Raw genomic sequence first — 13,900 nt, 5'->3', positions numbered from 1 at the left:
TGTCCAAACCTCAACACATATTTCTTCCTCAATTTTTTTGACCTCCAACAACATACAAAACTATTATTAAATGACAAAATTATGAGATTGTGATGCAATAAAAAGATGGATAATATTGTTGGCATTGTCCAAAATGTTAAACAATTGGAACAAAGGCATTGATTGCCCAAGTAATATCCAAAAGCTTAAATGGCAAAGGTCCACCAAAAATAGAGAAAAAAATAAACTTCCCTTTCTGTACAACTCCTTAACTACTGTTGCTCTCCCCCAAAATTTTGTTTGCACATTCTCCCTATGGCAACTAGCAGATTATACGAGCCTTGAACAATAACCGCTGCTCGCTGCTCAATAAAGAGAACCACTTTCTTAGGCAATCAGTTGGATTTGCGGCTGGTGCAGCTTCAATGTTACTTCCAACAAGTTCCTCAAACCTAAGAGGAATTAGGCCAACTAAAGCAATTCCAACGGAGAACTGGAGGTGGAGACCCATTCTTTTGGAGTCGCATTGCGAAAGTAATGCACAGAAAGAGCTTCTTAATCTCTGAATCCTAACATCTTCATATCCAAAAGCTTCAAGTCCACTCCTGTAAGAGATATCATATATAAAATGTCGGTTTAGCATGAACTGAATAAAACCAAAAAATATCCATGTAGAAACGCCGCTATAAACATAAACACAAACACAATTAGGAGATGCCTATCAAAAATAAATACAATTAAGATATAGAAGCATTGAGGTTACAATAACTAGCCCTCCATCCAAAGGTCAATTTATTTCATCCAACTGATGATTGTGACCAGCATCTCTACTTATTCACATAACTTAAATCATGGTACCTAGATCTAAAATAATCAAATGCCTCAAAAGAAAAGTGACTTGTGGTATTCCAACTCTGTTCCCCGTCAATCTCATTCCAAAAGCTGGTTGCAAAATCATGCATACAAAAGGAAATTCAGATACCCAACTACTATGTGAAATTTCATCTTTTCTATTGCTTATAAGGAGTTGATAGACTCTAGCAAATGCAGAATGAGTTTGTTCATTCATCTCTGTAGGGCCTAGAAGACTTTTCCTAGCACCCCTTCAGAGTTCCAACTCATGTTGCTGACTATAAGGCAATAAAAATCTAATTTTCTTGATATGTAACAATATAATATAAGTAAACTATCTACAAAAAACGTCTTTTTTTAACTTTATCATTTCTTGTTGATGTCCATAGCCATGTCTTAAAGCTTTTCTCCATTGGAAACACCCATAGACAGATAGGTTTGTGCTAATTCTGCCTACCAAATCAATGAAATACTGAGGTTAGTGCAAGTCCAAAAGAGATCAGGCCAATAGTGTCCATTAAAGTTCTTATTTGCATGAGTGCTAGAGAATAGACCACCAATGGGAAAACGGTTGGGAAACAATTTGAGTTCGTTCGGTTCCCTGAGCAGATGTACTATGATCAATCAGAGTACATAACTGTCAACATATACATGTATGAATGGATAAACTGGTCGTAAGATTTCTGGATGGCCAAACAAAACCCTTTAAACGTATCAGCAATGCCACTTATATTGAACTATGGAAAAACTTCAGGATAGGGAGAAATATAATAAGGATCAGGATATTATCCCATAAGAAATGCAATGATTTGGTTCATAACAAATGTGCTTCAATTTCCGAAAGAAAAAGAATACATTATATATGATCAGGAAATGGTAAAAACACAAGTATGCAGCTCAGGCCATCAACAACAATCAAAATGCCAATAGAGATCGCTCTCATATTTCCCCACTTAAAACTTGCACTATGTAGAAGATAAATGCTGAAAATAATTTACCATGTTTGGTCAGTTACCTTCCAAGTTGACCAAGAAGAGTAGTAATAGCAGCAGCATTGTGCTCTGTTGAACAATATTCCAATAACTTCAATAGTGGACAGGCAATTTTGTCAAACATCCAATCCCAGCTCTGCTTGAGAGATCAAAAATAACAGAATTAGGCAGAAACTTCTGAGAAGTGAACTGGAAAGAAGGAAAGTAATTACCTACCCAGAACCCCCCCCCCCCCCCACCCCCAAACCCTATAGCCCATTAGAGCAAGAGAATTATGCCAGATATTATTTTAAAAGGAAAAAGATTCTCCAAGAATATCCTCCATTGAAAAAAAAGATCCAACAAAAGATGGAGTGAGCATAAAGAAGATTCAAATACAACAATATAGGAGTTAAAAGAGTTGAGAATTTGGGTAGAGAAGTAGTAGGCATTACAACTTCAATTGCTCCCCATAAATGTCCACTTGACGAATCAATTGAGAAAATTTCGCACCACCATGAGACCTAGTCAACAACAACATATCCAGTGTACTCCCACAACTAGAGTCTCAGGAAGGTAGGAGGGTAGAGTGTACACAAACCTTACCCCTACCTTGAAAGGTAGAGAGGTTATTTCCGATGCATATCAAAACAAATCGAAAAAGAAGCTACAAAAAGTGAAGAAATCATGACAAAATACTATAAAAAGCATGACAAAGCATTCTGAAAAAAGGAACAGTTTCTACAACAAAAAGTGATGATATTGAAATATTGAAGTACAAGAGACAACAGATAGTAACAAAAATAGAAGGACAAGATACTGAAAGAGAAGTACACCTTTCAAGCCCAAAATAAACCGCAACCAACTAAGTATAGAGATAAATTGCGTGAGAATTAACTGAAAACACTAAAAGGGGACGAAATATAACTCCTATCCAATTAAATGGGGTAATTCCTAATGAAATTCACCTTAACATATTTTGATTTTTAAATGAAATCCATTTGTATTTTCTTTCTGATTTTCCATCCTTCTGCAAATACAAAGTCCAGGATGCAAAAGCCCCATATTAAGTTAACGTGTTTGTAATATTAGCATCTCATTGAGATATAAGGAATTGGAGTGGATTCAAATTCCCATGCCAAAAAATTTACTTTTAAGAAAGAGTTGCTCCTTTTCCATCCAACTCTAAGGTGAAAGTGGGCAATGGGAATAAGACCAAATTCTGGAAGGTAGAATGGCATGACATGGGTAATCTGGAACTTCTTTTCCCTAATATTTACAATCTAGTTCTTTATCAACAAAGGACCATAGCAGAGATGTAGACAGCAGGGATGGAACTTCAATTTCAGGAGACAATTTAATGACTTGGAAGTGATGAGGGTGGCAGAATTTATCAACATTGTTGGAAATTTTAATGGACTCCAGACATATGAGGATGTGTTATGGTGGAAAGCTGACAGTAAAGGCATATTTAAAGTAGGGGCAGCTTACAGGTTGATGGAGCAACCAAGTCAACAGAACCCGACTTGGCCATGGAAACAAATTTGGAAGTGCAGAATTCCTTATAAAGTGTCATGCTTCATATGGCTAATAGCTAAGGAAGCAACTCTGACTCAGGATAATGCAATGAAAAGGGGGATAACCTTATGTTCTAGATATTTCCTATGTGGGGAAACCTCAAAAACTGCAAACCATCTATTTCCACACTGCAAATATACTCAACAGTTATGGAGGGTGTTCATTAGCCTCAAAGGCATTTCCTGGAAGATGCCTAGGAGAGTCACTGAAGCTCTAAAGAGGCAGGTGTACATGCTAAAGACAGAGGTAGATGGAGAATTATCCCTGCTTCAATATAGTGGGCAATCTGGAAAAGAGGAATTCTAGGTGTTTAGAAAGCATGTAGAATAATGTGCAGAAAGTTAAACTTCACTGCATTTTGTTGTTATGTTTTTGGTGTAACCATTTATACTTAAATGAAACTGTCTCTATAATTGATGTTTTAGACTCGATATAGACATAGAACATTGAAGTTTGGAGTTCATCTGTATACAAGGTTTCAGTACAACCCATGTATTGTTGTGATTATAATACAAAGTTACCAAGTTAAAAAAAACAATAAGAAATGGTGCAGTAATTACTTTTAAAAAATCAGCATCCACTACTGAATGAGCAACAACGAACAGATTTTGCCTCTCCCCTTGCAAGTGGAGTTCCTAAATATGGATACTAGAAAATGATGGAAGACAATGTGCAAATGCTGAAACATTCTATAAGAATGCACAAAAAGAACATACTATTAAAATTAGCAAAAGGACAGCAATACCCGAAACTATGTTTTTTCTTTAGATAAGGTGACATAATTTTATTAAGATTAGCAAGTCACAAAGAAGCCAGTAGTATTCAAAAGTCCATACCAATGCCTTGTGATAAGATTTTTTTGGGAGGATTAAGCCACTAACTATTGATAATATATTCAGTCGGAACTTTTAACATTTATAAAAGAAATGACAGTCTCCTGATATAACAATGTCATTCATTCAAGAAAAATATCCTAATAGCACTCAAATGCTCATACTTTCTTTAGACCTGGATCAAGAGAAATAAAAGAGAACCAATAAAGAGGAAAGAATTTCACAAGATTACAGAGTATACTAATAAAATAAGAATCATACCATGAAACCTGCAACAAGCTCCACCAGTGCAAGGGTATCAATGAACTGGCTTGAATCCCCCAAAGTAACATATGCTGACTGTACTAAATCTACATTATCTGTGGATTCCTCAGTTTTGTTTCCATCACATTTGATTCCTTGTCTTGATGAGTTCAATGATTCCATCAAATCCAACCCCACAGCAGAGCAAGAATAACTCTTAAGTCTATCCAAGAGTGAGGATGCAACAACATCCATGGTAGCTGCACTCTCTGAAAACGGGCACTTACTACCTGAACAAATCTTAGACAAAGACTCAACTGTAGATGCAACACAAGAAAGAGGATTAGGAGATGATCTATTATTGTGAATAAGCATCACCAATGACTTCACCACAGTCATAGCTAAGCCATACTCTTTGAGGGTAATATATTTAGTACCACATAGATAGGCAAATATATGAAGAATATTTAGAGCATCAGATCTCAGCGTCCTTAAAATGTTGCAGGAAGCCTCATAAACAAAACCAATATGGTCAAACGCGGCACATACTGATGCTAGAAAAATTCCTCCAGTTAGCAACAACTGAGTAGGAGCTGGTTGCTTGCACAAGCTTATACTACGACCATCCAAAATAAGATGGATTCCTGAATTGGACGCAAGCTTTGAATCAGAACTTACAGCATGCACCAGCAATTTACCATGCAAAAGAAAATCCTCCACAAGAGAAAGTACATCATACAAGTTGCAAGACTCCACAAATATCCTTCTCATATCTTCATGTGAGAGTTCTGCAAATACGGAAGATTAGGAGCTGCTTAGCATATACATTGTGAAGTTTCCAGGAAACATCTTAATCTAAATAGACAAAAGGCAAGAACCTGTATATATATGCTGAGCAACAGAATTTATGAAAAGGATCAGGTCTCTCTCCCAATCATCTCCAAAGGCTCTCGTTGCAGTATCAGAAATGTAGAGAAGTAAGAGTGAAAAGAAGACACATGTCTTCTCCCTAAAAAAAGTGGGAAGGGATAAAATGTTAGCTCATCTTTGATATCAACATATCAAATTTGAAAACATTTGCTAGCTAATGAAGCATAGGCATAACACTTGACATGGACAAGGACGAGACTAATGCACATAAACTAAGAACATCCTACATGCCTATGAATGACAATTTGGCCGAGAGCATCTTAAACTTTTGCAAATAACTTAAAATATGTAAACCCTCCAGATCGCTGTATGAAATAAGGCATCTAGAAAATAGATTAGAAAAAACAATCCAGCATAATTTATCAATAAAATTATATAAACCTTCCATACATTATCATCACAACCTAATAACAAGTGATTCCATTTCCATGTTGTAAATCATCCTTTCTGAACAAAATCAACATGTGCCAAAAGAAAAAGTGTTTTTCAGTTGTAACAAACAGGCACAGTTTATGAGCTTGGGATGTCAAAAGGTTGTGATTCAAGAATACAGATTAAAAGCTTGGACATAATCAACAAGTAATACCCCCATTTTAAAGTTGACCAGAAAAAGTTAGTACTGTCTATCCATTATTCCATTGATGCCAAGTACCTCTAGATGTGAGCTAACTAAGCCTTCTAATTTCTTAGTACCAGTTGGAAGTAAAATTGAGCAGAGCAACATCATTGTGTCATATTACAAGAAAACAACAATATAGATACTTGAAAGGTACTTCTTTTGGGAGATAAGCACATGATTATTGGATATCCTACCACCATGAAGAAACATGAATACCAAATATTGTACGAGCATAAAACTTATGGTGTAAGACATCTAAAAGATCAGTCTATCAAGTGACATATATTTGAATATTTAATTCATGGCCATTTGACCTTAGGCTAGCCTTGGGCTAAATCCTACCTTCTAACTCTTAGGGTGTGTTTACAAATCAATGTGCAATTACTAATTACTGGGTAGTAAGAACACAACCTAGTAGTTTCAAAAAAATAAATATGTATCACGTAATTACAGAGCAACTCCCTGAGTCATTGGTTGCACAAATGTAATTACATAGTAAATTTTAAATTTTAAAAGAAAAGCGAAGTAAACCTTTTTAGACTAACAAGTAAAGAATTTTAAAATGTATGACAAATATACGTATGTCCAATGCAAAGTAAGCACGAAACTCAACTCAAAATAGAATAGCTTAGCTTACTCATTTGAAATTTCTTGAAGATTCAAAAGAGTGACCAGAATACTCCTAAGAGAAGTATCTGATGATACTGAGCATTGAGCAAGACAACGGCTGGTAGCATGGTAAACACTTGAAATGGTTTTCTCATCATTGTTATTTGAAAAGATGACACAATACTTGGCAAACCCATCCTGTAATGAGACGACTCTCCTTTCCGATGAAATCTGCAGCCCCTCACTAGCAGGAGCAGCTAGGTCTGACCTGCCCAATGCTTCCAATGTATCTGGATAGGAACTGCAGGATAACTCGCAAGCTGTGTCAAGGTTTAATCTCTTAGATGAATCAACATGATCTTTTTTCTCAGGTAATGATGATTTTTTTGGAGGATCTATGGTAGGGTGTTTTAATTTATTAGAATTGATTTCCACATTGATGACATCACAATTGCCTGATGAAGCCACAGTCTCCCTTGTATTTAAGAATCCCTCATATAAAGGTGTGTTAATCGGGACAAGTGCCACACTGCTATGGCACTGAATTTCAGGAAGTGTAGGCGATAAAGGCATTTCAATTGCTAGACGATAAGACTCTTCATCTGTATCATTATCCAAATTGAGAAGCTTTATATAATCCCCACTGACAAGTTCATCAATATCTCCAAGATCATTGTGTTCCCCATCCTTGCAATCCTGGGCAGTTTCTGGAAGGCTATAGACATTTGGAGATTGATGTGTGCAGACATCAGATTTGACACCAGAACTGTCGAACTTTGTCTTTGCCACACTATTATTGTTTAAAAGCTGCAGGCCTAGTTCACAGGATGTTTTTCTCTTCTTGGTAGATCTAAAATGTTCGCCGAACGAGTCATGTTGAATGTCAGCTACCAAATGCTTTTTCTCATCATGAAGTCTATCTGTTCTACTATTTAACATACCATCATGTAAAGAGATCTTTTGTGACAACTGTCTTTGCCACTTGTTACCCTCGGAATTCAAGTTTCCATTATATTCAATGGCATCAATAGATCTGCTCATCCTCTTATGATGTGAGGCCGTCCTCCCAGTATAAATACAACTGATAGGACTCTTGACATTACTTTCAGCAATTGCTACAACATTCTTGTTGCACTTTTTTCTTGCATCTCCAGATAAACTTGAGATGGTCGGTTCTATGTCCAATTTTCCTTCAGCTGAATTAGCTGATGTTGTGATAGAAGCACATCTTTCCTGTGAGCCCACCAATAGCCTGTTAGAAAAAGATGCTGAACTGGAATTCATGGCAGAACTCTGTAACACTTTTTTGTTGGAACCTCTAAGCAAAGGCTCCAATTTAGAGTTAATACCTGATATTGATTCAGGGTTGTTCCCTCCACATATAGGAAGCGAAGGTACATTACGTTTTATCTTTTGCTTGGATGGATCAGACACTACAGCAGCTAACTGCACCGAGTCATTCCCAAGATGGCAGTGCATATCACAAGCTTTCAAACCAGAATAATTGTTTTTCAAGTTGAAGCTGCAAACCTGCACATCAGGAAGATCAAATCATCAAGAAACCATAGAAACATAGTTTGCATCAATTTAATTAAAGGAATTGAAGGAATAAAGACAAACCAAAGTAAATTAAATGGGTGTCTATATGAAAAATGGAGCAGGTATAGAGGAGTGAGCTCTTCTGAACATATCATATACTATTTTCAAAATTTTGCTGAACATTCTGCAAGAGTGCCCATGGCTTCAAAAATAGTCAAAAAAGCAATTTTAATGAAGTTCAACAAATTCTTGAAAAATGTTAAGCTAATTGTTCAAACAGTCACAATTTCTGTTTCTACCAACTCCAGTTCTGGTTGAAAATTACCAAATATAATGCATACTTCCCCAAGGTTTCTTGAGAAAAAACTTAATAAAAAACACCTTCCTTACTATATAAGAGTTTTAACGATACCAAGCACGAGAGAAACAAACCTTTTCCAGGTCATGCTCATCATCTTGAAAGAAGCAACCATCCAACATATTTAGACGTCTTAAGAAGTGAACAACCTCCTGCTTTATGCTAAGTAGGCGTTGCTGTTGTATAACATCATTATGCGCTTTTTCTAACTTGGCAACTTTTTTGACATGGTTCACCAGCTTCTTTTCAAACTTCAATTGCTTCTTCAACAGCTTAACTTTACCAGTTTCAGCATGCACATTACTATCAGACATGTGAAGAGGACAATCAGCTAACGACCTTGCAGAAATTAGCATTTTAATTTCCTTCTGCAGTTCTTCAACCTGTTTTGTGTACTTTTCAACCGCTTCAGATAGCTGATCAGCACGATCTTTTTCTTCAGATGCCTTCTTTTTATATGCTTCTGCAGCCTTTCTTTGCTTTTCCACTTTTTTCATCTCTGATTTAACACGCCTTTTCTCATCCACCACCCTATGTTCCATTTCCTGGAGCTTTCTTTGGGCTGCGTCAGAAATCAGAGCAACCTCTACCATGGTAACATCTCTATCCACTGCCACTGGACCAAGCTCAGATGATAATTGAGCAGTTCCTACAGTTGTCCCTTCACTAGATACGATGTTAACCATTTTACCAGATGGCATGAGTTCACCAATCTCCTTCTTCAAATTATCAACCTTTTGTCTATCCTGTTCCAACTGCCGAAATAGAGCAGTAGCACGACTTTTTTCATCCATGGCCATTTTGCGGTTGGCTTCTGCAATCTTTTTTTGCTCTACAGTTTTCATCCCTGCTGCATCTGCACGTTTTCTCTCTTTAGATGTGTTTTCTCTTTCTGCCTCCAGCTTCTTCTTAGCATCTTCAAACTCCAAAATAACCAAAGCTAACTTCGATTTCACTTGATCAGCTTCCTTTTTCAGATTTTCCAAACTAAGCCTATTTACTTCTGCTCTTTTCCTTTCAGCATCAGCAAGTCTCCTCCTCTCTTCATCAGCCCTTGTTTTTTCAATCTTCAATTTTGTCCTCAAGTCGTCTGCCTTTTTCCTCTCCAACTCAGCCTTCTTTTTCTCCGACTCTGCTCTCACTCGTTCTTTCTCAACAAGCTCCTTTAGTTCATTTATCTTTGTTTCCCTCTCAGAGAGATGCTCCTTAAGCTCTCTAATTTCTCTACCTCCATCATCAGCCACCAATTTTTTCTTCAAGGAAAGAATCTCATTCTTCAACCCAGCAACTTCACTCTCTAAAGAAACCCTTAAAGCAGATTCCTTTATTTTTTCCTCCTCATTGTTTGCCCTAACTTTCTCATCCCCAAGATCTGGAAAAAATCATACAAAATATAGCAGCAAATCAATGTGTCATTTCCATGAAATCAAACAAAATACAGTGTCAAATCAACGTATGTCTCTGACAAGAAACAAGGCATGCATTCAACAAGGGGAACAGACTCTCACTACCAAAGTTAAACAAGATCAAAGAATGTAAGCTTCTAACCATACAGTATTGTCTCTGCGTTTAGAATGTAGGTACGCACCAAATTTTAATGACACCAATCAAGATGACGTGTTTAAATTCCTAGGCACTTTCTTAATGAGGTGGCTGAGCCACCTTACAGGCACTTTGACGAATTCAACTGGCAACCAGTGTATAGTCAAACTATTGGTAGAATTTTCTTTAACCAGTGTGGAGTCTCAGCGAACTTGCACGCCTGGACTAATTCACCAGGCAGCCTGGCATGGTCAAACTCCTAGACATTAAATTCCAGTGTTTTACTTCTTTTTATTTAATAATTTACGAATTACTCAGTGCTTCTCTTTTAAGTTATTACTCAAATCTCATATTCAGAAATCAAAGGGGATGTGAATCTAAAGTGAAAGTAACTATACCTTTCCTGAGAGATAAATTTTCTGCCTGCATTTTGGAGACTTGTTCCTCGTAAATGGAGAGACCTTTACGAAGAGCATTTCTTCGATCTTCAAGCTTTGTGTAGCCATCTTTCAATTTACTGTACTTGTCTTTCCACTACAAAGACAATCCAAAATCAGCAAAAATCAACAGAAGTAGTAAATAGAAATGTTAAACCTGAATACTTACAGCAATGCAGCAGGGATTTGTAAGATCTTCTTTTATCATTACAGCGTCCGCGATTGATGTTCCTTCACACATATATTAGCTTAAAATCAATATAATCTCGAGAAACTTATGCATACACATGGAAAGAAGGGCTGCATAAATCCCTAGACTAAACCCTAGAATTCAAAAGGTTCACTCAACTGCTATTACAGCTAACTTAAAACCCCTTGGTTAAACCCTATTTTTGAATTCTTAAACTTTAGAAGTGGACGGACACAGGCATATGAATATCAAGTCGGTTTGGATTTAATCATCCACGCATAAGCAGCGGATATCAAACCGGGTCGGATCTGCTACTATCATTGAGGGTTGCTGAACTCGCACGGTTATCAACTCATATAAGGAGTTTCCCTTATTTCTATTACTAGTATAAGAGCACTTGTGCTCATAGTGCAGTTTAGTTGTTTCAGCTCATATAAACAAGAATGAAAAAAACACCATTTGACCAATGTTAGATTAACTTCAATATCTACATTGAAAGTTTGGTATCTCAGTTACCAACAAATAAGATACATCAATTGATTTTACACATTCTTCCATAATTTTTTATGGAACCTCATTGTTGTTTTGACAAAGTATATGTCTGTTGCACATCTCGATATATTTCTTTCTCATCTCTAATACACAACCTTGAGGCAAAAAGTTGTTGTTATAAGATAATGTCAGCTTTGTTTACAAACAAAAAAAAACTCTCCAAAGGTTTTCTGAACAGTCTCCTCTAGATGGTTCCCATGATCCCCAACATGAATAACATAATCCCCTCCCGAAGCCACCAGATCCACCGGAACCTCCAGACTTTCCATTCCCAAATGATATGGAAGAAGATACCCAAAAAAAAATGAAGTCCTCCTAAACAAGGGAAAGGAACTTAATCTCTCCTAAGTCCTACTAAATGTATGAAAACACCATCAGTCAGGATATGGGGACCTATCACAGGAGCCCATCCTTGTCACGAAAATCAAGAATTTACAATCTTTGGAGAAATTCTCTGTTTGGGAAAAAACCCAGTTGACTGAAATGTGGAAACCCACTGCTAAAACCCCAGAACCACTTGTGGCAAAAAAATGATGTTGGCGGAGAAGTAGACATTCATATTAATAAATAAATATATATATATATATATATATATGCATAAAGAGCTTCACTCTCATTCAGATATAAAATTGTAACCACACAGATCTTGAGTAAAGACCGAACATCTTTTCTTCAAGAAAATTAAATATGGTAAAAACAAATATGTAGGGCATGGAGAAAAGACAGTACCTCAAAGCCACAAAGATGACAACTTTGAACACAGCGAATGAGAATTTGCAGGAGAAGAGGAATTCATATCAGCAATGTCATCTCTTTGTGGGAAAACCGACAGTTAGGGCAAGAGTTTTTTTGGGCTAAAATCATTAGTCAATGTAACTCAATCATCCTTCGTCTATTTTTGTTAAGAAACCGTTTGAATCAATAAAAAATATTTTTTTTAAATGACGAGAAGATCAAAATCCTAAAATAAATAAGGATATGGCTATAAAATGAATCTTTTATTCTCATAATTTAAATTTTGTATGTTATTAGTTTATATAATTTTTGCATCAACAAGTAAATTAACTTGCAACAATACATAAGTCTTGAAATATTTATATAGTAAGTTTCGATGTTTAGAAAAATTATGTAAAAAAAATTATTTTAAAAAATATTACGCCCAACTATTTAGAGGTTTTCCTTAATAAAATATTTACTACGTATGTACGTTATATACAATGCAATTCACATTTTATACAATGTACAGAAATGCTGGAAATTTAGTGAAATTATGTAAGCGTTTAGTTATGAAAATAAAAAATAATTACTTTATTTGAAATTTTTTGAAGTTGGAAATGTATTTGGTCATTCTTTTTACAAAGAATATTTAGAATTTTAATATATTTTGTCTGAATATGATTTAAACCCTTAATTTCTAAAAATTAGAAATATCACCCAACTTGACTAGCTTAACCATGTGTACATATATTCATTTGACTTGACATATTTTCCTTGTTGGTGGCTTTAGTTTCTTAAAAAAATAGATAGAAGGATCAATCTTGCAACTTTTTGGATATTGCACGAATGTTTTTGTTTCACTTATATAATATAAGGATGTACTTTAGGTTTAAGTCATACTTAGGGATGATTTTAGCCAAAAGTTCCATACCATTTACGAAAGTTCATGGGTATATTCGTCCTTTTTTCCCTTTTATTTAACTATTGATTTGGCATAATCGTCATTATCTTAATATTTTTTTTGTTATTTTATTTTTATTTATTATTTATTATTATATTTTATTTTTTACCCTACCTTCTCATCGTAGCTTTACCTTGTACCCTACTTTCTTGTAGGTTTATCATTCAAATTATAGATGTGTGATATTATAAACCGACGAATAACGATACAATCTATCCAAACATTGTATTCATTCAAAACGATATAATACAATACAATATATTATGAAACAATACATAACAACCATCCAAACAAAATGTAAAATAATAATTGTACAATAAGCAAATTTATGCAACACAAAAATAAAAATAAAAATAAAAATCCCCGAACTCTAGTTAACAAGGAAGCTCAACTCTCCTTTCTATATAATATTAATAAAATAAAACTACTAGATTAGGGATGACCTGCTTTGCGGGCTCAATGTTCTAAATTAGAGTAGTTGTTTTTATTTAATTTTAATTTTAATTGTTGAACTATGTCATTTGATTAATTGTGATTATCTCCAAGTTGTTATAAAACACTAGAAAGAATAAAGTGGCATCAAGCTAAAGGTATAGAAGTTTGCATACAAATTACTACTCATAATATGTAAATGCATCTAAGAGTGAAACTTCTATATATGAATGTTGTGTCCCAAATAAATGATGAATTTTTTTAACATTCATTAAACATCATTTATATATGTGACTGAATCTTTCACCACGTTGATAATAGTCTTCATAAAAATATTTGCACCTACAGATATTGCAAGTGACATATAAACATATTAAGTAGCTTTATAACATGACAATTATAGCATGCCACATACAAGGACGTCACATTTGTACACCAACATCAGAAAGGCAAATATAAAGGATAAATATAAGTGTAAAATTGTTCAAATAAATCATGTTAAGCATGATATAGTTTCAAAAAAATCGAATAACTATATTAAGAGCTTCGTATAAAGCT

The 13,900-nt window shown here is 35.2% G+C and overlaps 1 protein-coding gene across 2 annotated transcripts; it reads right to left on the bottom strand.

Moving 5' to 3' along the window:
* Positions 1-263: 263 nt before the first annotated feature.
* Positions 264-12,064, bottom strand: LOC125811284 (uncharacterized). 2 transcript variants are annotated; one of them, XM_049490789.1, is made up of 10 exons: positions 11,970-12,064; positions 10,660-10,723; positions 10,452-10,587; positions 8,586-9,883; positions 7,964-8,144; positions 6,643-7,882; positions 5,335-5,465; positions 4,475-5,244; positions 1,847-1,959; positions 264-584 (listed from the first exon to the last, which is right to left on the bottom strand). In XM_049490789.1, exons 2-10 carry the CDS (start codon positions 10,696-10,698, stop codon positions 302-304), a joined length of 4,191 nt encoding a protein of 1,396 aa, XP_049346746.1. In that variant the 5' UTR covers positions 10,699-10,723; positions 11,970-12,064; the 3' UTR covers positions 264-301. The 2 variants fall into 2 exon arrangements, with proteins under 2 accessions (XP_049346746.1, XP_049346745.1); XM_049490788.1 differs by having other exon boundaries at positions 6,643-8,144.
* Between the last annotated feature and the right edge of the window lie 1,836 nt (positions 12,065-13,900).

This window comes from Solanum verrucosum, unplaced genomic scaffold (genome assembly GCF_900185275.1).
Source record: "Solanum verrucosum unplaced genomic scaffold, falcon-dt-bn FXZP01000109.1, whole genome shotgun sequence".
Classification (NCBI taxonomy): domain Eukaryota; kingdom Viridiplantae; phylum Streptophyta; class Magnoliopsida; order Solanales; family Solanaceae; genus Solanum; species Solanum verrucosum.
Note: the sequence above shows the minus strand (reverse complement) of the source record. Positions and strands in the feature narration are given on the sequence as shown.

Bases quoted from the DNA above. Each gene is read 5' to 3' on its own strand.
- LOC125811284 (XM_049490788.1), bottom strand. From the start codon at position 10,698: ATGATAAAAGAAGATCTTACAAATCCCTGCTGCATTGCT. The intron at 8,145-8,585 runs GTTTGTTTCTCT...CCTGATGTGCAG, and splicing joins ATGAGCATGACCTGGAAAAG to GTTTGCAGCTTCAACTTGAA. The intron at 1,960-4,474 runs GTATGATTCTTA...TCTCTCAAGCAG, and splicing joins AGCTTGTTGCAGGTTTCATG to AGCTGGGATTGGATGTTTGA.